General features: G+C 43.5%; 1 protein-coding gene across 1 annotated transcript; it reads right to left on the reverse strand.

Annotated features, from left to right (window-relative positions):
- Window positions 1-84: 84 nt before the first annotated feature.
- IFT57 (intraflagellar transport 57) lies at window positions 85-27,705 on the reverse strand. Its single transcript, XM_075692008.1, has 10 exons — window positions 27,229-27,705; window positions 26,749-26,857; window positions 25,343-25,396; window positions 25,144-25,262; window positions 21,024-21,117; window positions 20,253-20,336; window positions 11,362-11,487; window positions 8,852-9,118; window positions 4,691-4,757; window positions 85-532 (listed from the first exon to the last, which is right to left on the reverse strand). Exons 1-10 carry the CDS (start codon window positions 27,387-27,389, stop codon window positions 360-362), a joined length of 1,254 nt encoding a protein of 417 aa, XP_075548123.1. The 5' UTR covers window positions 27,390-27,705; the 3' UTR covers window positions 85-359.

The raw sequence follows: 27,705 nt of genomic DNA on the forward strand, positions 1-27,705 counted from the left end.
AGCTGCTGGAAACATTTTGTATATTAAGACTTGTATAACATTGAAGCAACTTGTTTTAATGCCATACATTCTGCAAGCTGCGTGTGCAGTAAAAATGGTTTTATTTTTTAGGCCATCCAACATTTATGGAAACGTTTCTTCAGATGCCATATCTGTATGTGCTGCAACAAGTAGCAAGCAGAAGGGAGTTCTATACTGCATTGTTAAGTGAGGGAAATAACCACAGAGGCTGTCATTAATGGACAAGTGACCAGATAGTCCATTAACAGAACAAATTACACATTCGTCACAGCAAATGATGACAGCAACAGCAAACACTTTAGTTATTGAGAGTTCCTTGCTAAACACGCAAGAAAGTGCTAATACACAGAGTCGTAACTGGCAGTTGGTGCATCTGCAACGTCTCGCAGGTTTCCCTTCTCCTTAATCTTGGCCTGGAGAAGCGTGTGCACAGCCACACCTATCCTGACATCCATCTGTGTTATCTCTGTCTTGAGGCGAGTCAGCGCTTTGCGAATGTTTACCAGGGGAGCTGAAAAGGACAAACCCAAAACATACATGAGTGCACAATTATACCACAGAAAGGCTGGGTGAGCTGGAAGGACCATGCTCTTATTTGCCACACAGCAATGAATGCCCAAACTATCTATTTATTTACTTGTACGTACTGCAACCCAAATATAAACCATAGCAGGAGTGTAATGATCGATGCAAATGCATAAAACAATCTAGTAAGAGAAAGTCAAATGCAACAAAACAAAGTGCGCAGCACTAACATATTCAATAGATTTTAGAAACTCAACAAGTGGATGAACACAGCTATGCCACAAATTCCAGTGATCTATACTGTACGGAAAAAAAAACATACTTAGGAAAATTTGTACAAGGATGAAATGCTGAAATGTTCAGGTAGTGGTGGTGCCTTGTTTTGAAAATTTGACAATCTAGGATGTGGGGAGCAGACACGTCCATTTCCTCCTGTATACTCACATCATCGCATTTGCATGTTGCGGAAGCGTCAAGAGCCGGCGTAGATACGGGAGAGGCGTACGATGCCCTCTCCCGCACCCTCGCAACATGTACACCCCCCTAAACTTGAGGGAAAAGGTAAGGTATCCAACACATGAAGTCATTCCTCTTGCAAAGGTAAAAAGGCATAAAAGAGAATCACCAGAGGAGAACCATTCTTTCTGGCGCCCCAACCTCGAACCTGCCGGATATGGATACCTGCTGCAACCCGTGAGTGGCCTCGTTGCCCTACTATCACGCACAATGAAGCAAGCCTATTTATTACTTATTACAGAGTGGACTTTCACTCTACAAGTGTTACTCACTATTGCATGCAGCAATAAACATTGTTAGAGTTGACACCAATGATTGCCTTGCTTGCCCGAACCCAACACAGCTGCGATTACACGTGCTACGGGTTCGGGAGTACAAAGGAATGACTGTGTGTGGCTAGACCTGGAGCTTGCCTTCAGCCCTAGCTTCCCACAGAGCGTACCCCAACAGGGGAAGAGCAATGTGGCGAGTGTTAAAAAATGTAAGATCATTTTAAGCGTTCCCTGTGGCATTGGGATTGGAGTGAGGATAGATGTAGATGATTAAGACCGGACGACTGCATGTGCTTGTTGGTCTAGCACATTCCAATCATGTTTGAAAAGCACACAGAAAGATATGGACACAAACAGTGATAAACACACAAAGTGCCAACCTACAACAAGTAAAGCGAAGCCTGCCCTGCCAGAAAAAGAGATTGCTTCTTTGTTGTTTGGTGTGTGTGCTGAACTTTCACAGCGGTGGAACGTATTGTGTAAAACTATCTAGCGTTGTTACTAGATATATTTTTGGTAATGAATGCATGTCATTGCTCTCTCTGACATATGGCAGTATATGACATGCAGTACAACTTCAGGGTAGATATTTATTGGAAGTATGCGCATTGTGCATTTGCCCTTTTCAGTGCCTGTGTTACTGGCCTTACAGAAAGCAGGTGCCATGTTTTATGTCACACATTGGTGACTATATAGCAAACTGGAACTGCCTTAAACATCACAAAGCCAAGCTTTTGTAGCGATGCCTTCCACTTGATTCTATGCTACTCTTACCATCCACAGTTCATGGGTGGTTAATCCCACTCATACTGCAAGGGGAGCCTCACTCTGACCACTGACAAAGCGTGGAAAGGGATAGCATCGGAAAATATATCTCCACAAAATAGCAGCCCTAACACCCTGCATTAACACAATGTTTTGTTGGACTAGTTGGTGCATATCGACTGCATTAGCTAGCATAGCATCACACACTGACGACAGAAAGAAAACAAGGACACTGCTGTGGTGTTCTTGTTTTCCAGTGGCCAAACCAGTCGTTCTACACTATCTATGCAGTTTCGAAGAGTGGGCAATTACAATCACCAGCAGCATATTTTAATTACACAGCGAGACATTCAGAGACCGGCATTTACCATGTATTGTGCATTAGCTGAATCTGTCTTATGTCTAAAAATTTGAAAATATCATCAGCCCATATGCTCCACTGTCATCTCCGACTGCATTTCCCTTCCCTTGGTACCCACTCTGTTACTGTGGTAGGCTACCTATGTGACCTATCCAACAACAACTATCCTGTTAATTCTAACTAGTATATAATCCATTAACATGCAAGGCGTAATTAATACTGCTTGTCTTTCTATCTGTCAGCAATATACCTATCACTTTCCTTTTTACTGCTACTTTTGTACAGCATTTAGCTTCCTCTGAAGTTATCAACCAAGATTCTGGCCCATAGGTTTGCACTGGCAAAAGGCAGCAATTATAAACTTTACTGTTAAAGGGCCCCTCACCAGGCCGCCTTGAAAATTTTAGTTACGCTTTATGGGATGTAAAGGGTTGTGCAGGGAGTGTTCTACTGCAAGTATTTTTCAAAATATGACTACTGTGATTGAGATAGCAACATATGAGTGAGTCAACGCTTTACTATACAAATGGCACTTCGGCCTAATAGGGCAATTGGGAGGAGGTTAGTTAAATGTGATGGATTAGTGAAATGTCAATAGCAATGGTGTGAAGAGGTTAGCTACCCTTCCCTCAGCCCAGGCTCTCTCTCACTGCCTTGACCAGCATCCGCAAACAATATTTTTTTCCTGCCTTCTACTATATTATGGCCAAGAGCACAAGTCCTCTTTTGTCACAACCCTCACCTCCATTCAATTCCTTCTTATTGCTGTACTGTGCATTTCCAGAGGTGGCTCTGCATGCTCTGCATTTAACAGGAACACATAAGTTTGCACTGCTGTTGGCTATTTGACCGCTGCAGGCACCATGCGTCTGGTAATGGTGTATCCACACGACAAACGGCTCCGCCAAAATCAGTTCCGCGGACGGTTAATCCGCCACTCGTCTGGCTGCAAAGCGCACCCAGACTACGGACAGGGTGAGTAGACGACCACACCAGAAAAATAAACATGGCAGCACTGCTCGAAGCGGCTACCATCTGCCTCGAACCTATCAACTTGTCATTCACTGTGTGGCCCATAAGTTTCACATTGATGCTTGTATTTGCTTTATATTTCTGTCCAGAAACTTCGACAGCAAAGTATTTGTGATGCTTGGACACCGTTTCTGAAGGTCACACTCAGATTCTCGGCGTGTAGGCTTAGAGTGGCTGTATTGGTTGAACATGGCCTCGAAGATTTTGCGGCCACCCGAGCAGATCTCAGTGGCCGTAAGTTACAAAGGTTTGCTTGTTTCTACTCTCTCTAGATAGCACCATCGGTGTAATGAAGACTGGGTCGTACTTGTTTTTCGCTCTGAATGAACAAGGAGATAGAAAGGAAATGACAGTTAGCCACAATGGCTGTTGTTTTGTCTGAATTGGATGATGACGAGTACTTGTTTAATAGAAAGAGCTATTGTTGGCATAAGGACTATATCGCCAAGAAGCATCTGGGTATGCAAAACAATTTGTACCAAGAGATGTTGGTCAGTGACATTGAGGAATACCGGAGGCTGCTTTGAGTGACAAGAGAGCAGCTTCTTCAGTTGCTGTTGCGTGTCATCATATAGGAAGGCAGGACAACGTGACGCGACGAGCAGTACCAGCAAAACAACACCGCTTCAGGCAAGGGCCTCACGTCTGTGCATTGTTGGCAGACTTATAGAGCACCCTAGGCTAAATCCGCAGCATTCGACTGCCAGAATCTGGATGCGGAAAATGGCTCGGCATTTTCCATCCGTAAAGGTCGCAGATGGCGTGCGGATGGCATGAATCCGTGACGTGTAGTCACGCGATGTGCCGTCCATCGCAGGAAAGACAGATTTAGTTCGTTGTGTGGACCCACCACAAGGAAGCATCACGCACATGACATCATCTTGCTGGAGGGCCGACTGGCTTCTCCGAAAAGGAGAACATGCAATGTATTGTTTGAATTTTTAGCTGTTTTTGTAGAATACATCGGTGTAATACTTTGCAGACAGAATCGTCACCACACAATCTACACACCGCAGTTGCCTGCTTACAATTCCTAAACCTAGTGAGGGATGTTTTATAGAATATTGGCATGTAGACTTTCACTGCTGTTTCCTGCTGCATGTGTCAAGAGGGACTGTATCATCAGTGGTGTTTAGCTGGACTTTTACTGTTCTGAAGTCAACATATAGAACAGGAATCTACAAATCATGTAACTCACTCCCATCGGTCATGCTAGAGCCTCTCTCTTCCATTTCTTGCTTTATTTGCTCCAGCTCTTCCGTAATCTGCAAAAAATGATCATGGTCAAATGAAGAAATAAGGTGGTTACAACAACCATCTGCTGTGGCCTACCATTCCATGCCATATTAATCCAGCAGTAGCAGAACGGGAAATATATTGTCACAAGAAATGCATAAAAGATTGAAATTTGATGTCTCGTCACAGATTCTAGTGACCATATACGCATGCTCTGCTAATATCCAATGTTAAGCAGTTTCTTGTTCTCTAAAGCTGCAGATATAGCAGCATTTGGCACTTCAGAAAAAAATGAGTATGACTTTTGTACAAACACTGGTGAAAGCTGTTTTAGGTCCTTTATGTTCACAGAAGTTCGTGCATATTCAAGTTGTAAGTTTCAGTTTTGCGTATAGTGCAAAGTAGTGATGCAATAACTGGCATAATATTAAGTGCAGGAAGTCTTGCATTGTTTTGTGCAGTTGGGGTTGGAGTAAACATTTGCAGATGCACGTGAGCAATCTCCTTTCAAGAAGAAAACTTTAGTCAGTGTTGCCTCCAGTCCAAGTCATCCTTGTATGTGCAGGTGGCACTCCCCAGTGGTGGAGAAGCAGAAAAACAAAACTTTCTTCCTTCTTTCTTCTATACTGCCTTTTACTTCTTCCTGCTGACTTCATTTCACCTCAGCATTAGTCTATGGATAAACTACAGAGCACAACAGCAGCCAATCATTTGGATGAGCGTTCAAGTGGTCAGGCACTGTATTGTCGAGGTGTAGCATTTTTTCTAGCGGCATCGGCAGAGTGGTTTATAAGTAGAATCTTCTGCTGGCAATCTGTGAGTCCAAAGTTGCAATCTTTGTAGAACACCGTGGCTTTCCTTTTTATTTCTTCATAAAATTCTTGCAAAGCACTCTGGTATTTTATTGATGACCACAGGTGGAAGTCAAAATAACTAGGGAAGTGAGTCCATAACAGCTATCACTATAAAAAAGGTCAGGTGCAAATGACGGCGATAATGGTGGCATGACGAGAGCGTGATTAAAGGCTGTTTAACATGCAGCGACTCGAGCGAAAAAATTTGCTGCTGTCGCTGAGTGATTTTTGCTGGCAGCTTTCACATGCATTGGTGACGGTGCAATTTCCATCAGAACAACGCCCAAAATGAAACACAGTTCTCAATGTATTCACACCTTCATTGTTACAATAAAACAACACGGAAACTAGTAATATGTTTGATTGCTGTAACTTAATTAAAAATAGAATAAATAGTATGCTTTGTGGCCGTAAACATCTTTCTACATTTAAAATTGCTTAGTGCTCAACCGCAGAGATGCCGGCACATCATGTGCAATAGATGTCAGCAGAAAAGTCCAATTTCAATGGCACTTGCTGTCGACCTGCCCAAAATCACGCAAATCGCTTCGACTCCGTGACGGCACGACCAATTTTGCGGAACCCAGTTGCGGAGAGCTGTGACAACCTTGGCAGTTTCAGAGCGATGTAAATCGCTGTTTCAGTGAGCGAAAATCGTGCCATGTAAAACAGGCTTATAACAGCATGATGATCACATCAACAATGATGGAGACTATGATGACAAGACAATTGATTCATTAAATTCAGAGGTTTTATGTGCCAAAACAATGATCTGATTATGAGGCATGCTGTAGTGGGAGACTCCAGATTAATTTTGACCACGTGGGGTGCATTAACGTGCACCCAATGAACAGTACACATGCGTTCTTGCATTTTGTCGCCTTTGAAATGCGGCCACAACAGCCAGGATTTCATCCTGTGACCTTTGCACTTAGCAGCCCAACACCAAAGCCATTAAGCAAGCACAGCGGGTAACAAGTGATTTATTGTATACTCTGACAAAGAAATGTTACTACCTGTTTTGTTACAAGCTGTTTCGTTACAACCTGAGTTGGTACTAAAAGTAGTGCACTGTGTAATCTGGGCCATTGCTAAAGGAGTTACAATGCCAGATACGGGTTCAACATGCTAGCTACCATAAGGGAAGGATGAGGGAAATTGGTGTGTACACAGCTGCTCCTGCTTTTAAAGGCAAATTGTTGCTATGAGCCATGACGCACATGCCAATCATCTGAAAGTGCTAGCTGGCATGAGAGACGGAGAGTGGTAATGTTGCTATTCACTTGTTCCATTATTATGTCTGTGACCTTAATCTGGCTGTCGTACTACAGAACTGGTTTGAATCGCAACTTTTTTGGTGCAGTGGCTGCCGAGAAAAGCGATTTCTCCTTTCCCAAGTGTTTAGATCGGAGCCCCTGAGCTAAAGCTTCCTCTAAAGATTTACCTTGGGGGCTCCTATGTAAACACATGGGAATCGAGAAACCCTTTTCGTCAACATCCACTGCATCGATTTTGATGAGGTTTACTGCATTTAAAAGAAAGCTAATAAATCTACCGACTGTAGGAAGTCAATTTTTTATTAAGGCCATCAATGTTGCTACAAGAAATTTTCGAAAATTACAAAATTAAAAAAAATATTATGCATCATTTTAGCAACTCTATAATGCAGCAACAAGTAATGATATCGAAATTTGGTAAACTACATCTATTGAGACAACTAAAGCAGAAAAAATTGATGTATTCTAGATTTCTCTGACATATATAATTAATTTGCGAGTATGAATTTTGCAAAGGCTCTCATAAACACCAAGAAGTTCACATAAGCTGAAACTTCATATGTAAATTTATCTGCTTCAGAATCTCTAACAGATGCAGTTTACAAAACTGCAACGTCTGTTTTTGATGCAAAGTTACAGATTTGCAAACTTTCTGCTTTAACCTATTTTAGAGCTTACCAATTTTCAGCAATTTATGTAAAATGTATGATACCTTAAATCAAAATTACACTTCCTACAGCAGGTAGAATTCAGATTTCTCTCTTAAATGCAAAAAATTTCACTAAACCAGTCCAGCGGTTTTATAGTGAAAGCATTCCTTTTTTCCCATGTATTATTTGCATAGGGAAATCAGAGTTGGCTCTGAGGGAAAGCTTACCTTTAAGATGACCTGCTTGATCACTCTTTTTGTCTTGAAGTGCCTTAATTACAATGCTGCGTGTGCAAGACTGTCAGGGTGCCATTGCACGCTACACTGATATGTGAGGGTAGCCACTAAAGAATGATCGTAAATCCTATCTTTCTTAATTCTTCAACCATACGTAATGTGCCCTGAATACATTTGTTAAGGGGAAACCTGCATGTAATAATTGCAGTGCAGCTTTGTGGTCTGAACAAAGAACAGGCTACAGCCAGCAGTACTTCGGTTCTCCCCAGCTGCTTGAACAGCAACACTTTTCCATGTCGTAGAGGACGCAACATGGAATTCATTACTTATCACTACATTTTCGATACCAGATTCGTGACTGGGCACAAATGCACCACAAGATATCACCAGATCCCACACATATGTGGAAATTGATGGTAAATGAAGCTCCTTTTGATGTTTGCTGAAATGTCTTCACTTCTTCCATTTCACTTCAATGTAGCTCAATGCTCCTTGCTCAATGCACAATCTGGTCCCATTTCATTCATATAACTTCTTTCTCCAAACTCAGCTGCTTCTGTTGCTGCCTTCTTCACTTCTCTGTAGCCAACTCCTTTAATTATTTTTTGCTGGCTTATTCACTTCTTGCCTCTTGTTCTGCTTGTCCATTTGGTCACATTCCCAATGGCACATACTCTTCGTGGGGCATTGGCCAAGAATGTTCACATACCCAGTGGCCTAAGTTGTATACCAGAAGCGTATGCAATTGGGCTGGTTGGTTCATGACTTGAGCGGAAACAGTGCAATATAACAGGACATGAGAAAGAGACAGACAACAGTACTGACTAACTGTTAGTCAGTGCTGTTGTCTGTTAGTTTGTACTGTTTCCGTTTAGGTAGTATACTCAGCAAGACAGCACAATCCAGCAGCCAGCACCCGCAAAGAGCAGGGGAGAGGCAAAGAAAGCTTTGCTTTAGAACACCAGTTGGTATTTGTACAAGAAGGTGCCAATATGTGCAAGCAGGTGCAAGAACTCCACAGAAGCCATCAGCAATCTCTAGTGATGTGACACCACTTAATCAGAAGGACCTAAATTCCAGTGATGTTGATAAGATTAGATACCAACCTGTGCAAGTGTACGTGAGCGATCAGTGATGCCCCCGCTTACAGTGCGGTAGTGTTCGCGTGTGCGTGCCAGGGCTTCCTGCACTGACCGGTACTGGGCCAGAGGTGCTTCCAGTTGTGCATTCAGGTACTTCTCACGGCTTGCCAGCTTGTCCAGAACTGACCCAAGCCCAGCCGACAGTCTCTCAAGCTGGGCCCGGGTTAAGTGCAGGCCCTCGTCAAGCTCACGACGTTGCTGGTGGATCAGTTCTAGATGCCCACGCCAGTCCTGCATGTCATACGACATGACACAAGAGATCAACATACATAAGAGTTGAAGCAATGCCACTCACATACAGTACAAGCGTTTTTCTTAGAGGACCATGGAAAAGAAAGCACAATCTGGGAAAATGCAGCATCTGATAACAGTTGTGGCAGCACTAAAGATGAGACGATAAACTGCTGTCACACAAAACATTACTTGAAGTTGAAATAGAAAGCCAAGAAACTATTATTAAACAACCACTAAATAAAGCTTGCTTTTACTGCGTGGCAGTTAGATAGAGTATTAAACAATCTTGTTGAGCAGTCGTAGCCATGAATTTCACTACAGAAACTCGAAAAATAAAGAGAACTGAGGGGTTAATTTTTTCTTTCTTTTTTAGCTGCAACCATATTGTGCCAGCAAATGGAATAGGAAATAAATTGTTCTTTTAATTAAAATACAGCCGGTGATTTCCATCTAGCATTCGATTCAAACTTTCGATAATAGCAGATTGTCTTTGAGCACTCACAACTCTTTGTCGCTTCTTGCGCAGCCGTGTATATCGAAGTAACTGCACAATGTATCAAGAGAAATAAAACAGGAGAAAATAACTGTTCTTTTAATTAAAATGAAGCTGGCGATTCCCATCGGGCACTTGGGTCAAACATTCAATAACCATAGCATCTTTTTGAGCACTCATAGCTCGCTGCACAATTCACAGAGTTATGTTATTGAAGTAATCACATAATGTATCAAAGGTCACAATAACATCCGCAAACGTGGGTATAGAGTTACTGCTAGTGCCTTTGCCTACCTCCTCTTTGCATTCGACTTTGTGAGCTGTATTAAAATCGGTGAGGATATCTAACACTCACAGTTCTGATATCGTGATGCTGTCATCATAGAACATATATTCACGATAGTTGGCATGAGCTTCTATTCATGCCATAGCATCCTCAAGCTGAAGCTTGCAGTTTTTGGATATAACAAACAGGAAGCTACAGTAATACCCATGACTGTATGAGAAGTAAACGGAACTGGCATTTCACAGCATAAGAGCTGGAGAAACGTAAAAAGGAGAAATGTGTCAGCAAGGTTCCGCAATATAATGCTAACTTCAGGTCCCCCTCATTTAAAACAAGAAACACAAAAGCTTCCATGCAGAAGCTACATTGTAGGACAGGTATAGCTGATAGTGATCAGTAGAACCCACTGGGCTGCAATACACACAACAGGGTACAGTTATTGTCTTGCATGTGCTGGTGCGCATAACCATAAACTAAAGCCGCAGAGAAAGCCTATCACTCTTATCTTTAATCACCCTTTTTTCTTCGGTTTTACATTTTTCAGTGGTGGTGCAGTCTCTCTGTTGAAGAGGCCTTAAAGAATGCTGTAAGGACCACAGTGCCACTTTCCACACTCACTGTTTAGTCCATGTCTTTCTCTAGTGTGCAGTTCTTTTATTTTTTATTCTTGGCTATTGTCTAGAAATAATAATCCTGCAATACCTCGTAAAACTTCAATCAATCTTTCTTTTCCTTTGGCAAAAAAATAACAAATATTGCCATGCATGGATCGATTGACTGAAACGATTTTACATCTCAAAGCAAAGCTACGAGAGATGCCGTAGTCAGGATAATTTCGGTAAAGTGAGTGGCAGGACACTGTATTTTCATTCCTTCACTCATTGAAGTATTCCAAGTTCCTCTCAAATTTGCACAGGTCTAATTACATGAAAAAATAAACAAGCACCACATTTCTTCGCTTCCAGCATGATTTATCAGGTTCAGAAGAGTAAGGCAACTATGGAGAGCAGATCCACAGTGCCTTCAACATGAAACAAGCGGGAGGGGGAACAAGGAGGAAAAGAAAAGGGTTGAGGTAGAGATGAATAGATAAGTATCATGCATTGTGGCTCTGAAAATATGCAATCACTTCATGAGAAATTGTACATGCAGCAACGTTGCACCAGTTGCATGTGAAGGCATAATGGTAGTTTGCACTGCTCGTCAGAGGTGCATTGCATGAAGATTGATGGAGTGCGAGTGGTGGCTGATTCACAAAAGAGGCTGCAGTCTTTTGGTGCAGTTACAATGGAGCGTTGAGGCAAAAAGATGGGAGAATTCAGGCCACAGGAATGTCACTACAATCCATAGAGTTACTTTGTGGCACTGTTATGCAATGAATGAAGAAAGCGCATGATTTAAGGGGATTATGCATTACTCACATAATTTCGAAGGCACTGTCCTACAACACAGCTGACTGACCTTGGCATCAGGTTGGACGGTGACTCTAAGCTGAGGCAGGACCCTCTCCACTTCCAGCTTCCACTCGGCACTGTCTACTGTTGACTGCAGAATGTCCTCGGGCTTGTTCAACTGAGCTGATCCACCCTGTGCAGAAAACACAGCATCAGTAGGGCAGCTGCAAAACAGTGGCACAATAATATGGCGGCACAGCCTTAAATGCATGCATGGTTCTTTGCACTGTTGGCATGAATGAAGAAGACTGGCATTAGCCAAAGTGAAGTGACACATTGCAGACCATGTGTCAACGTTAGAAATGCACTGCGAATCTTGCCTACTTCAACAGGTACATCTATAAACAGCCTCAGTTTACTATACTGCCCTTCTTTATACAAGTCAGTGCAACTGCATGAATGGAATTCTAGGTGAGCTCATTCGATAACACAGTGAATGTAATGGAAACAAGCAGGAAAATGTGTTTAGCTATCTTGCTTATTAAACTAAGTAATACCCTATGTATTACTCTATGCACATGTGCTACATATAAAGCATTCATAAGGTGCAGATTTCTGCAAGAGTAGCAGGGTGACTATATTATCCGGTGGTAGAAATGTGCATATCAATAAGTGTGCTTCTTAAACAATGCTTATGCAACATTGCTTGATTGGTTACTCCTACAGGCAGCACGCTGGATTTTACAATGAAGCTGTTAAGGCTGTTTTCTCCACATGAAAACCACAACGGTTCTTATGCGGTGGTGAGGAAGGCCGACGGTGAAAGGTGTCGGCCTAGTATCAAATGCCAATCAAACAGCAGCCAGCAATGCAGAATGCGTCGAAGCCCTGAAGTGGATGTATGAACAAGGCATTGATGAAGACACACAGCCAGATAGCAGCATCAATGGTGAGCTATCGCTAAGAACAGCCAGCAATGCAGACCTACCAAGCCATTGTAATGCACTACCAGATGCTGGCAATGTCAGAGCCAGCGCAGCATGCGGAAACATGTGCCCAATATAATGGTGAATATAGAAGTACAACGCTCAGATATACACATAGTGCATGGCCTACAGAGGCACCACTGATGGCCCCCTAGCGGGCGTTCTTGAAAGTATGCTCGGGATGCGGTAACAGATGACAACGCTTTGCAGCAAGGATGACCGAAGCCTGTGGAAGTGAGTTCTCCTTCGTTCACGTACCAGACCACTACTTCAACAGTACAGCTGCAGCAAAGGCACGGGCCTTTGTGAGAATGGACATGTACACAATGTTACCGGAGTATGGGACAACCAACTCCACATATGTGCCAGGTGCGTCCCGCAGACAAGCGTAACAAAGCCCAGTTATATGAAGTGGAGCTCATGTTAAGTAGCCGCTTCATTCTGATGACTAATGCAATGACTAGATCACTTTTTTTCTGACATTCTACCCTTGCCATAATACTGCTTCTGCACCTCAATAATAGGCTTACGTTGTTGGTGCGGAATCATAGCTCAAACGATTCTCCATGGCGCGGTGCCTGGGCACATTGTAGCGATCTTAATACCAATGAACACACATGACATTGCCAAATAAGTGTTGTCAAAGTCACCTCAAGAAGAGTACTAGCGAGTTTGTTACTGGTAATGCATACACTTGTCAAGGAAGTCACCATATGCACGGGTGAATAAAAGTGAGAGTTAGTGCTGCTCCACCGATGCAATACCACAGCATAAGTTGACGAACTGCCCTTCCTGCCTCAATTCTCGCAATTAACTTTAGTGAGCTTGTTAGAAATGAACAAAACTAAAACCTTATAATTTTTCTAGTATGTTTAATTTGAATGTTGCGGAACAGAGAAGCCGCGTGATATCTTTAAAGGCGGAGCAGTGCCAGCCAACGTAAACTGGCGCTGGCAACAAGGCCGGGTGTACTCTGTCGCAGCGTAGGCCTTGCACTTCTATGCCACAAAACATAAGAATAATTCAGTGAAGTCTAAAATGTACATGCACAAAAACACTCAGCTGTGCAGAGACTGCACAAACATGGTGCAAATTTTTCAACAAAAATTGAACAGCAATACCACATGCAGCAGCTAACAGCAATCCTTGCCCTGAGCAACCTCTTTTCTAATACATTTCTCAAGCAACCAAGACATTGAATATGTCCTCGAGCCAAAAGAATAAAGCTGTTAAAGAAGCACTTGCCTGTAATCATTCCGATAGAACACAATGTGATTTAAGGCTCTTAAAAAAAGTACTTAAAGAAATCAACAACAGTTCTGCATGAAGCAACTAACAACAGTTCAACATGCACGAAGCCATGCATGTAGTAGATACAAAAACATGACCTGCATGATAGCTGGTGCAATGATTCAACAGGCTGGACAAAATGAACAAAATCAGTCCTTGGAAGTCTCAGCAGCTTTAGTACACAACAAGATGCACTCATACAGTCATGCACGCTAGCTAGAGCAACATAGTAAAGAAGTTGCAAATGGTAGAAGCGGCAAGTGGTATTCAGAACCTAAGCGAAATGCTTTTAATCCACATGCTGCACTGCAGGAAAGCTAAGCCAAAACACAGGTCAGCCGTTATCAACTTCGTTGCTTGGCCATGTAAACATGATTGAGTGCAACAAACAACAAGGTGACAAAAGAAACCGTGAGAACAAGAAATTTCCCATCGAACAGTGATGATCAATAGCTGCCACTCATGCAGCCTCGTGGAGAATGATTATAGCCATGTCACGGGCAAGTTCTTTCAGGTATGTGGGCCCTTGAAGCTTTGGCTATCAGGCAAATGTGATGGGTGTTGCTTATATTGCTTGAAAAACATGAATCAAACAGAGAAGCATGAGCAACGATGCAGAAAACTATGAGGGATGGCTGCCTTCTTTCCTAAGAGCACTTAGTGAAACCGCCACCAGTGGCATGTTCGTTGGTGTGCACTGCACGTATAGCAAAGCATATGAAAACACTCGGGCGAATACATTTGCGAAGAATTTTTGTTTGCAGGCACACTTTTCAGCACAATGACGAGGTTGGAAGCTTCCAGTGGAAGCTAAAATCAGCAGTACACAAACCACAATGCTGGATTTTTTTTTAGTCGTTGAAATCTATCATTGTGCTGTTCTCATTGTTTTGCCCTCTTCTTCCTTCTGTATTAGTTACACTGTCATCAAGACAGTGTAACTGTGATTACAAATTAGCCTTGCCTTCCTAATTTGTTGACAACTTAAATGCCAGAAGTTGCAGGTGCATTCTTTATAATATTGTTACGGTGGGAAAAGAGAACAAGGTCGTAGACGGTGAAGACAACGAAGTGGCAACAGCCTCTTGGTATTCTCGGCTGCTGTTTATCTATGCCTTGTAAATACACCGAGTAGACAGTTTTACACCCATGAAATTTTGGTGGAGGTGCTGGGTACGCGTCTTCGCCACGGAACTCCGCAGTGGACATCTCACCCAGCCTGGAACCATGCTTCCAGTGGAAGGCACCGCATCTGCAGCTGCAATGCCGACTACGCATACCAAGTACATTGCTCTACCTCAGCTGCAAGACCCGGCAAGTTCACCGGCCTCGATGGTGTTGATGTAGAAGAATGTTTGAAGATGTATGAGCGCGTCAGCAAGGTGAGCAAGTGGGACCTGACCATAATGCTGGCCAATGTTGTGTTCTACCTCGAAGGAACACTGCAAACGTGGTTTTACACACACAAGGAAGAGCTGACCAGCTGGGACTTGTTCAAAGAAAAGGTGTCCGACGTTTTCGGCAATCCGACTGGTAGACAACTAGCCACCAAGCAACAACTCGCCACGCGTGCCCAAACTGCTACCAAGTCCTATATCTCCTACATTCAGGATGTCCTAGCCCTCTGTCATAAAATCGACACGTCCATGCCAGAGGCGGTCAAGGTTGGATACATTATCAAAGGCATCGCGGATGACGCATTCAACCTTCTGGTCTTCAGAAACTTATCGACTGTGGATGCCATCATGAAGGAATGCTGTCGTTTCAAGCAGGCGAAGAGTCGCCGTATATACAATCAGTTTACATGGCTTCCAAATATTGCAGCGACCTCTTCCTGTACTGACCCTGCCGACCAATCTAGCTCGCCACCACCCAGCGAAAATGTGACCCGAATTGTTCGCCACGAACTTGAAGCAGCGTTTCCTGCCTCGCCTCAACAGACATCTTGGAACAACACTCCTGAGACGATATCGCTGATCCAGTCTGTGGTTCGCCAGGAAATCGCTAATATGGGTCTTCCCAGTGCCTGCTCCTTGAGTTGCCCTGACACCTGCAATGCTCCTATGCCTCGGTCCTATCGCAGTCCACCTCACAGTGTCTGTTATCCCTACACTACCAGGAATCCCTCAGACTGGCGTACACCTGACGACAAGCTGATCTGTTTCTGCTGCGGCCGAATCGGACAAGTTTCCCATCACTGTCGGAGCCGTTGGCCATCCCTTCCTCGAAACACCTTCTGGAATTCAAGTTCGCCCCGAAGTTCCTCACCTTGTCGCTTCTACGACGTTTACAATGCCACTGCCTCGACTTGCCGCTATGCTTGCTCGCCCTCGCCTCAACGTCACCAGCCACGTCCACCCCAGCTTCACCGCTCGCCGTCGCCGACCTACCCAGGGCCGTCCCAGCAGGAAAACTAGGCAATGCGGCACCTCAAGGTGGAGCTGCAATGTCGGATTTGCCGTAAAATCCTCCTTTTACATTGTTTACGAGACATAACCTTCTTGACGTCCAAGTTGATGGCACACCCGTCACAGCCCTCATAGATACCAGAGTACACATATCGATTATGACCAGCCGCCTATGCCGTCATATAAAGAAAATTGTTATGCCTCCTGTTACTCGGTTCGTACGAATCACCAACGGTACCACGGTGACCGTGGTCAGAAACTGTACTGCACGTGTAGGCATTTCCGGCTGCCATACTGTCGTCCTTTTAACTGTGATTGACCAATGCCCCCATGACCTCATCCTAGGCCTAGGCTTCCTCTCTGCCCATTCAGTGCTCATCGATTGTTCCTAAAGTACTGTGTGTCTTGACCTGCCTTTCCTGGACGTTTCTCCAACACCACACGAAATTAGCCTAAAACCGACTGATTTTGTTCACGTTCCACCACAGAACTTGACATACATCGAAATGTTGCCTTCTACACCAGTCCCCGATGGTGATTACATCTCTGCTCCCATAACTGCCATCGCTCTCACCCACAGCGTAACTGTCCCGCAAACAAGACTGAGGGTAACAGACAATCGCACATACCTTCCTTTGGTGAATTTCGGGCTTGCTAAGCAAATTCTGGCTAAAGATATCACCCTGGTTACAATCACTGCTTTAGAAGTTAGTGGCATTGAGACTTTTGCTGTCAACGCTTCCTGTGAGCCTTTCCGGTCTGCCAAATGTACTAACAACGACATTAGGAAAACGATCGCCACAAATCTCACTCCTGCGGAGACCGAACAGCTCTGCAGTCTATTGCTTTCCTACAAGGATATATTCGACCTGAACAACCAACCCTTAGGCCAGACGTCACTTGTCAAACATCGTATACATACAGGCGATAATCCACCCATCCATCGGCGACCCTACCGAGTTTCAGCTTTGGAGCATCATGTCATCAAAACGGAAGTAGACAAGATGCTAGTGAAGGACATTATTGAGCCATCATCAAATCCCTGGGCGTCCCGTGTCGTGCTGGTCAAAAAGGACGGCTCATGGAGATTCTGCATTGATTACCGCCACCTACACCGCATCACGAAGAAGGATGTCTACTCACTACCTCATATCAATGACGCCCTCAATTGCCTATACGGGGCACAGTATTTTTCGTCCATCGACCTACGGTCCTGATATTGGCAAATCCCTGTTGATGATCTAGATCGTGAAAAGACTGCCTTGATAATGCCTCACGGTCTTTGCCACTTCAACGTTATGCCTTTTGTGCTATGCAACGCTCTGGCTACATTTGAGCATATGATGGACTCATTACTCCAAGGGTTCAAGTGGTTGACTTGTCTCTGCTACCTAGATGATGTTATTGTGTTCTCACCCTCATTCAGCACACATATTGAGTGCCTTTCAGCTGTACTTGCCATTTTTCACAAGGCTGGTCTACAGCTCAACTCCAAGAAATGCAACTTTGGCCATCGTGAGATTGCTGTTCTTGGGCATGTCGCCAATGCGACTGGCATCCGACTGGACCCAGAGAAAATTCGCGACGTGAAAGAGTTCCCAGTTCCACAGTCCGCAAAAGATGTCCGAAGTTTTGTGGCCTTTGCTCTTACTTCCGCTGCTTTGTTAAAAATTTTGCCACCATAGCACGCCCTCTCACAGATCTCCCGAAGAAAAGTGTGCCGTTTTCATGGGGATCCTCTCAGGCCACCGCCTTTTCTTGCCTTACCACCATGCTCACCACCCCATCGATTCTAGGATACTTCGCTACTTCAGCCCCTACAGAGGTGCACACTGATGCTAGTGGCCACAGAATCGGTGCCGTCTTGGCAGAAGTTCAATACGGCCATGAACATGTCATCGCGTACGCTAGCCATCTTTTGTCACCTGCGGAGCGTAACCACTCTATTACCGAGCGCGAATGTTTGGCCATTGTGCAGGCAGTGGCAAAATTCCGCCCCTATTTATACTGCAGGCCCTTTTCCATTGTAATGGACCACCACGCTCTCTGTTCGCTTTCGTCCTTAAAAGATCCCACAGGGAGGCTTGGACGATGGGCTTTGCGACTACAAGAGTATTCCTATTCGGTGGTGTATAGGTCTGGTCGCCTACAGAAGGACGCCGACTGATTGTCCCGTTACCCTGTACACATGCCTGCCACTGCCGACATGGATGCTTTTGCAAGTGTTCTTTCCATTTCCCAGCTTTTGAACATGGCCAACGAGCAATGCCATGAAGCTACTTTGAGGACCCTCATTGACCGAATGGAATCTGCTACTGCTGATCCACTGTTACGGTTGTTCGTTCTCAACGACGAGATATTGTACCAACGCAGTTTTCATCCTGATGGTCCTACCCTTCTCCTTGTCGTTCCTCAACACCTCCACTCAACTGTGCTTCAGGAGCTTCATGACGCCCCAACTGCTGCACACCTTGGGTTTGGTCGCACTTACGACCATGTGTGCCGCCGCTTCTACTAGCCTGGCCTCACACGCCCCGTACGGTGCTATCTAGCTGCTTGCAAGCCCTGTCAACTTCGTAAAAAGCCAGCAACGCTTCCTGCCGGGTGCTTACAGTTGATCGACATTCCACCTAAGCCATTCTTTCACGTGGGTTTGGATCTCCTTGGCCCTTTCCCCGAGTCCAGCTCTGGCAACAGGTGGATCGCTGTCGCTACTGATTACGCGATGCGCTATGCCATCACTCGGGCACTTCCCACAAGCTGCGCAACCGACGTCGCAGATTTCCTACTCCGGGATATCATTTTAGTACATGGCACCCCGCGACAGCTCCTTAGTGACCACGGTCGCACTTTCTTCTCCCAAGTCATCACCGATATCCTACGCTCATGTTCTGCCAAGCACAAACTGGCTGCCTCCTATCATCCCCAGACCAACGACCTTGCTGAACGACTTAATTGGACCATTACTGACATGCTATCGAAATACGTTTCACCTGACCACAAGGACTGGGATGTGGAGCACCCTTATGTCATGTTCGCCTATAATTCATCACGCCACGATACTGCTGGGTATTCCCCTTTTACTTACTCTTCAGTCGTGACCCTGTATTACCATTCGACACTTCACTTCTCTTGATACAGGATTCGAGGACCGAGTATGCCCGTGATGTTATTGCCCACGCTGACCATGGCGTCAGCTTGCCCGTACTTGTCTGTTGGCATTGTAGGAATCAAGAAAAAGAAATGGGCATGGGCAGGACATGTAATGAGGAGGGAAGATAACCGATGGTCATTAAGGGTTACGGACTGGATCCCAAGGGAAGGGAAGCGTAGCAGGGGGTGGCAGAAAGTTAGGTGGGCGGATGAGATTAAGAAGTTTGCAGGGACGGCATGGCCACAATTAGTACATGACCGGGGTTGTTGGAGAAGTATGGGAGAGGCCTTTGCCCTGCAGTGGGCGTAACCAGGCTGATGATGATGATGATTGTAGGAATCTCAACGGCATGCTTACAATTGCCGCCAACGTGACACATATTTTTCACCAGATTCTCTCGTGCTACTCTGGTCCCTTTGCTGCCGATCGGGCTCTCCGAGAAACTCCTTCCGGGCTACAAAGGCCCTTACCATGTTCTACGTCAAGTGACCAATGTCATTTACGAGATAATCCCAGAGACCTCCGTCCTGCCACCTGGTTCTACATCAACTGACGTCGTGCACGTCTCTCGGCTTAAGCCTTACTATGCCCTTACCGACAGCCCCATCTGAAGCACGAGGACGGTGCTTTGTCTGCCGGGGGTCGTGCTACGGTGGGAAAAGAGAACAAGGTCATCGACGGTGAAGACGACGAAGTGGCAACAGCCTCTCGGGAGTCTCGGCTGCTGTTTATATACACCTTGTAAATACACCGTGTAGATAGTTTTATACCCGTGACAATATATTTGTTGTCACTAGGTGCATGAATACTTAAAACATTGACTGTAACAAACTGCTATGAAACTCCATGATAAAACTAAAGTGATGTGCACTGTTTAGGCTAGGTCACAATACGATATAGCCTGACCGCATAACAGCTGTTGGCCATACAGCTTATCAAATTAGTACAACGCTCTCCATGTTACAATACATGCTCATTACCACATAATGTAGTGATAGTATTTTGTGTTTGGACGGCTTCACCTGCCTCTTGCCTGTTTTGTCAAAAGAAGCATTATTTCCTCATGCACTTTCTCACATTTTTCAGCAAGGTAACAGCAAAAAAAGAAGTGCCACCTCACCAAGCGGCCAGCTGAGAGTGTTCTCAGGCCATCCAGGTCCATCACTGGACCGTCGTCATCATCTTCGTCATCTGCTGCTTGTTCCTAAAGGATACAACAGGGTCAACTGGGTGGGACAATGCTTCGCGAAAAAACATGAGTGCTCAAGCAACATAATACTAAACATGAACCAGGCTTCAGTTCTAACACTATGTATAAGAATATTTATAATGATCGTGCTACCAATAATGGCCTTACCGAGTTAAAGGACCAGAAATAATGGACCAACACCATCTTTCACAAGGAGATAGATAGAACATGATCTCAAAAAATATCACCAGAGTTAAGTAAACAGTGAAGCATGAGTAGGGAACAATAGAACGTGAATGCACAATTAAATCTAGATGCCAGAAAAGTGCAAGAACTAGAAACACCTTTCTTCTGTCTTCATTAGTCGCTCTTTTCACACCTCCCTATGCTGAACCAACTCGGCCAATTTACCGTTTTCACTCAGAACGATGCAGGCTGTTAGCGGCAAACTGAAATGTAACACGTTATTTGACTATAAAAGTGTGTGGAAGCTAACAACTGTCAATATTAAACTTTGCCCTCTACAAAGTAGCAGCCAGATGCTCTTGACATAAGTATGTAGCAGGTAACAATCGTATTGAAGAGCACCTATTGCAGAAGCAGACGTCCATTTTTAGCACACAAAGAAAAAGGGAAAGAGAGAGACACGCACGTACCTGCATATGCATGCACACAAACAAACACACAGAGGTCAGCACGCACCTCCATCATCTCCTCTTCAATTTTCTCCAGGGTCACCTCAGCAGCGTCATCAACCACTGCTTCTTCGTCAAGCTGTTCTTCTGGTGGCAAAAGCCTTGAATAGCAGAAACATGCATTTGTGAATTCATGAAAGCAGTGAATGAAGGTTTTGTGAATTGCATATATAGTCTTCTTTTTTCTTTGCCAATATTTACTGATTATGCAACTTATTATCTCAGCTAACAACTAGTACATTTCATAAATGAAGCAGTAGTACATCAAGTACTCTAGGAACACTAATGTGGTATTTGATATTGGATATATTGAGTTTTCTGGCAAGTTCTGGCCAATTATGGTATGCTTGAACAAAGAGAACTTAGGAAAGCATTTAGGAACATTCCAATTTGTTAGCCCCACAAAGTCTAAAAGATTGTGTTTGTTTCTGCTAAAGCGTTAAGTTTAACACTTTCTTTTTTAAAATTTTATTTGGCGTTAGGTAGCATGAAGATAGAAGACAGAAACTCACTATAGGAACCCCATTTTTTTCTTTTTAACAAAGAACTAAGTGCACTTGAACCTGACAACGTGAACATTACGAAGGGGATACTCATCAGGAAGACCTGTCCAGAATCGGTTTCAAAAATTTAATGTCAAGGACAAAGACAAGACAAAGAACTATTCAAGACAAAGAAAGAACTGGCAGGCCCATGACGATGATGACCACAATTGAAGGAAATTCACTTTACACAACTGGAGAGATAGCCGAGTTATTGGACATATCAAAACATGCAGTTCCTGAGGATTTGGTAAAATCTGTTTAGATTAATTGATACATGAGTGAGAGCAAACCGCTTATCACCATACATTCCTATGTAGCCAGCTCCCACTCAAATGCAATGAGAGAAAACCTTTCCTCAGGCAATTAGCGATTGAAGAAGAAAAGTGTTTGCTATTACAGCAACAATCCCAGAAAGAGGACGTGGGGCAGAATGACCCTTTAAAAACTGCACCCAAAGGAGATCCTCACTACAATGAAATCACGCTTTACATTTGGTGGGACTGCAAGGGGACTGCAAGGGTACAAACTGCTGAGCATATGGAATGTGGAGAGAGCGAGTACAGACAAGTACTACTCCTTACTGAATAGTCTCAGTGCAGCAATATAAGAGAAAATTCCAGCACTGTCAAATCGAAGGCATTTGCTTTCGATCATGACAATGTCAAGCTATGCGCTATCTTCGCCAATGCAAGAAAAATTGTTGGAGCTTGAGTGCAATGTTCTGCCTCTGCCTCAACATCTATGTTCCCCAGACACTGTGATCTCTGACTTGAACATTGTTCAGATCCCTGTGAAACTCACTTCACGGCAGAGAACTTCCAATGCTTGACAACATCAAGTGCACCCCTTAAAATTTCTTTTCCAGCAAAAATCTCAAGAACTCTGGGGGAAAGCCAGCATGCAGCTACCAAACAGGTAACAAAGCATCAAAGACAACAGGGGTAGCTATACCATGCTGAATAAACAGTCAAGTCGAGCCTATTTTTGCCCAGGTTAATTTTGATGCTTTCGTCAAAATGAACTTTTCATGCGACCCTCTAGTAAAGTAAAATACATCAAATACATTCTTAATTCACCATTCTGCTGAAGTCCAGAGCTGTAATTTATAATTTTTTTATAAAACACAAAAGAGATTAAGCAATGGCTGGTGGCTTTATTGGTGGTAGTGTGAACTGCAGCGTGCCACGAGTCAATAACGGATGTGTGGTTGGTCAACACATAATGACTGTGCCAAAACTAACTGAAGATGTGTTTCATCTCATTTTCATACAAAGCGTTGTTATGCCATATTTGTACCTGCACAGCTTCAAAAAATAAGAAAGTAACAATAAACAAGCAGTTGTACCAGTCCTCTCAGGCAACACTCTGATCAATTGTACTGGGCTGGTACTGATCAACCTTGCACTGGGCTCATTTCAGTACAGTAATTCATGGTGTGCAATCTGGACACTAGACTGCACTTCCTTGTAGTTTAAAGGGACACTAAAGTGAAAAACTGAGTAGATATAGGTTGATGAAGTATTCTTGAAAAACTCTGTTTTCATAGTTTTTACTGTAATAGGTTGATTATTACAAGAAAAAATGACAGTCAAAGTTTCACTTTTGAATTTAGCACTGAAACCCCTGAGCTAGTACATCAGAGTTACGTAACGGATTCCAAACTATATTTTCGCATTTCGAATGTTGTGGTTAAGTAAATGTTCTTGAAATTTTTCATGTGAAGTCTTTGGCTCTATTAGAATATAACATAGCCCAGTTTTAGTGACGTAAGCTTAACTAGGCCCAAGCAGATGAAATTAAAGTCTGTGGTGTCACGAAGGGCTGGTGCTGAAATTTTAAGGTGGCATCGCAACCTGTCATTGCAACCTGTCTTTTACATCTTCTCTAGCTTACCAAGCCCCTTCTCACAATAACAGATGTTTTTTTTTGTATGGTGGATGGGTAATTTACCAAAACAGCTCAAATAATCTTTCTCTTTAACGTCCCTTTAAAATAATACATTTGATGAAAAGGCAACATGGTGCAATTGCTGCAACTCACATGCATTATAGGTGCAGCTGTATGGTTGGTGCTGTAAAGTGCAGCTCAGAACAAAAGGACAGTTTCTGCAAATAAAGAAATCAAGTACAAAGAATCCAATACACGCTGCCAAGTAAACAGCTCAGTTCTGGAGTGGGTGGCGTGCTTAGAAGAGAGAAAGCAAGAAAGCAAGATGATATAGGAAGTTTATTTGAAAAGAGGCAGTGAGGTTGGTCTGAGGTGAGCTTCCCTAACTTGGTACACCACACCAAGGAATAGGGAGACAAAGAAAGTAACAAGGAATGACAATGAGGATAGTAGGGTGAAAGTAAATACAGGATATTACTTATTTATCTATTACAGCTCTCAGTTAAGATCCATGCTGTTTTGGTATTCATATTAGAGAGCATCAAGCATCTCGACTTAGACTAAGTCTCAACAAAGTCCCAGTAGGATGACATCCATCGCTCACCAAATGCCTAGTTTTGTCAAGGAAGCAACCAATTCTTTCCACTCACTCGTGCAATGGGGGCCAACACAAAAAATGTTGTGCATTGCTTTATGCATTATGTACATCACGTCATACATTGAATAATATGCACATAGCTTTTTGGTGAGGGCCAGGCCTAATTGTAAATACAGAAATATATGTACAAGACATATGAGTTCATTGGATGTCATGTGGCACAAAAAAAAAAACTCTTATTACAATCAGAGTCATTACTCTGCTGGCATGAATCCTACAACAGCTGCTATGGCAATTACCCAGTTGTGACCAATCAACTGCTGTCATGTTGTGCTTGACCTGAAATGACTGTTCACTGTGGTCATCCATACGCCATGCCACAAAACTAGGTACATTATATATGCTCTGTGCCTACTTCATTCATTTATGAGGAGGTGTCTAAACACTTGCAATGGCCACAAAGCACTAACAAGTGACAGAGCATGGCAGTGCAGCCATATTTCATTTAAGCAATAAAGCTTTCTCACCTAGCTTCAGGGCACACAGGATGTTATTGCAGGAACAACGAAACATAGTAATAACTCACAGCGACAAGCCATAAAAATAATTTGTGAAATGCAAGTGCACGAACAGCTACACATGTTAATGGTGGCAATAAGCTGTACAGGGGAGTTCCACAATGGTCCCTGTGTGGCAGAAGCAATGTGTGGTGGCATGCATGGTCAGTATCACAGAGGAGCAGGCATGTGCACATCGTGCAGGGCCAGCACAGCCTACAGGAACATGCATCCAATATAATGAAGAGTACTAAGCTCAGATACGATGAAGCATTTGACTCTGATATAGTTAGAGAATTACATCAGCTACAGTAAAGCTTTTGAACAGCCTTGGCAGATTTTGGGCAATGACAAACAAGACAGACCAGACCCCAAAGACTTATAAAGGGTGTGACAACTCCCTTATACAGCTTCGCTGTCTCTGATGTATCAGCTGCTCAGATTTACATATGTCTGCTAAGTTCTTTTCTTTTTTCAAATTTCATCACAGGCCAATGCAGGTAGCACAAGCAGTCACTGCAGGGTACTTTAATTCCTCACGTTTTCCATGCAAAATGTTTTTTCCTGAGGGCCTTGTCAGCCAAATGGTCCAGAACGAAGATCACATGCTCTCCCCAGCCTTGCTTCAGCCGGCTTGGAGGAAAGTCAATAGCAGTACCCTATGCAAGAGAACAGAGCAAAAGAAAAATGATGCAAGCTGCTGGGAGAACAGGCTCACTCCAAGTCCCTAAACACTTACCATGTTCCTAAGCACATCTAAGATGTTGGATATTGTGGTGTTAGGATCATCTGACTGCAAACAGACATTTTACTTTGGTTGAAAATGTGTGTAATCAACAGCAAGACCACAACAACAAAGAGGTCAAGAGAACAACCTTCAGTACATGCACATAAAACAATAGGCAACATTCTTGTAGAAGAAATCATTCATGCAGAAAAAGGTATGCTGGAGGAAGAAAGAAAGTACAGTAGACTCTGCCTAAACGGAAATTCAAGGGATGGAAAATACAGTTCTGTTTATCAGAATTTTTGTTTATGCAATGGACACAAAAATGGCAAAAAGTTGTTTTATTTAAAAAGCATCAAGTGTTTTAATTACACTGCAGCTAAAGGCGTAATTGTACGGTGCTTGGAGTATCACAGTTTCTTTCGCACAAGGTATTTGTTCCCGTGCTCATGTTTTTTTACTGTTGCCATCACAATGCACAAAGGAACGTGAAAACTAGGCAGTGTGAATGCTGCACGGCAGCCGCTGATGCCATGACAGCAAAAATGACTGATACATTGGAATTTCTTGGCTATTTCGCATTTCCATTTGAAATTCTTGTCAACATACTCTGGCCTGATGTGAAGTATGGCAGCCAATGAGATAGGTGCAGTTTCAGTTCCATTTTGGCTTAGCTGGAGTTCACAAAGAGTTGTCCCACTTGAACAAAGCCCATTAACATTGTTCCTATGAGCGGCCAACCAAACTTGTATCCTCATCCTGTTTATCCGGCATTTCCATTTAAGTGAGTTTGGCTTAACTGGAGTCCACTGTGTTGCAGATGTTAAGGTTGTAAAAACATGTTTTAGTTGATTAGGGGTGACTTCTCAAACACATTTTCCTATTTCCTAAAAGGGGGAAGGAGAATGTTGAAAAAGTAACCACAGTATTCAAATATGTGGTGCATGTGAGAAATCAACATATGAGGCCTACATTATAGGTATACAGTACTTCTTTCGTCCCAATATATGGGAGGTTGAATGGGGGAAGCTCAGTACTAAACATACTAGCAACTGTAAACTTTGATCATAGGATAAATGCTATATCATTTATGTGACATTTTTACATAATAGCACATACTCTTTAGGTCGGTTAATTTTATTACAGATCACGACATCTGTAAGAGCACTCCATCTGCAACTGTACAAAGCATGCATTGGGTTCAGCTAAGAAAAGTGACAAGTTAAATTTCTTTATTTTTACATTTTATCTTTAGCAGCTGCACTTTACTCCTTGTTTAAGTGAGCCGCTTAAAAAGGCCTTACATATTGTGCTCTCTACTAAAAATAGCACAGCATATTTTGTCATACAAGCTTAACAAAATGCAAAAATCCTTCAAGTCGGTGTAGTTAAGGTGACAAAAAAGTCGAGCAAGTCACCTCCTGCGGTGTTTCGAACTCAATTCCCGCCTGTTGGATCAGCCAAGCTGCCAGAGAAGAGAAGATGTAGAACTGTTCTCCTGGGTTCGTTGGCACTGCAAAATAATGTCTGAAATAAAGAAGCAAAACGAGTGTCACACCACCACAAAGAAAATGACTGAATTAAGCTCGCTTTATACGTAGCACTTAGAGCTTTAATTAAAGCACTGCAGTTGGAGAGCACACTGGAGAGTTCGTATTGCCAAGTTTGGACTCCAGTCCTCAATTTCAAGTTGCATTCACCGACAGAGGAAATAATCGGCTTTATCGCACAATCTGTGGTCCGTATACTTTTGCTCACGGGTGTACGTGTTTGTTTAGCCATCAAGCCTTCGCTCGGGCTTTATGCTTCTGCACTTTCAAAGGTAAACATTCTTAGGCTAATATAGTTCATAGATATCTCTACGTTTGACCATGCTAAAATTTTTGTAGGTCCCTCACCTGCTAATAGGCTTGATTTTAAACTGAGTTGTGAAGTCGGTGTCATAGTTGATGAGCTTCAGTTTGTCCAAGAAGTCTTCCATCACGACAAACGGAAGGTACGCTTGACCAGGCCCGACTTCGTCCATACCGGCCGGCTCCTCGCGCTTTTTGGACGACATAGTGAATCGTTAAAACGACAGTAACATATAGATCAGTGTAAATACAGCTCAGTTTCGGCACACGGCAAGTTCAGAGAGAGACACGAGTACGCCTCACATTTGAAGCCCAGCGGTGCGCAAAGTGACAAATGTAAACACAATGCAATAAGGTAATCAGTAGCTCATAATAGCCATAAAATTCCAACGCAATGCTTTGACGATGACTGTTTAAACTAGCAATAACCTACGAGAGAAATAGCGATCATTAGAAGCTAGCCGACACATGCGGATCGGCAGAAAGTCAGTATTTGTTTATAAAAAATGTTGCCATGGCAAC

The sequence above is a fragment of the Dermacentor variabilis genome, chromosome 5, assembly GCF_050947875.1.
Source record: "Dermacentor variabilis isolate Ectoservices chromosome 5, ASM5094787v1, whole genome shotgun sequence".
Lineage (NCBI taxonomy): Eukaryota > Metazoa > Arthropoda > Arachnida > Ixodida > Ixodidae > Dermacentor > Dermacentor variabilis.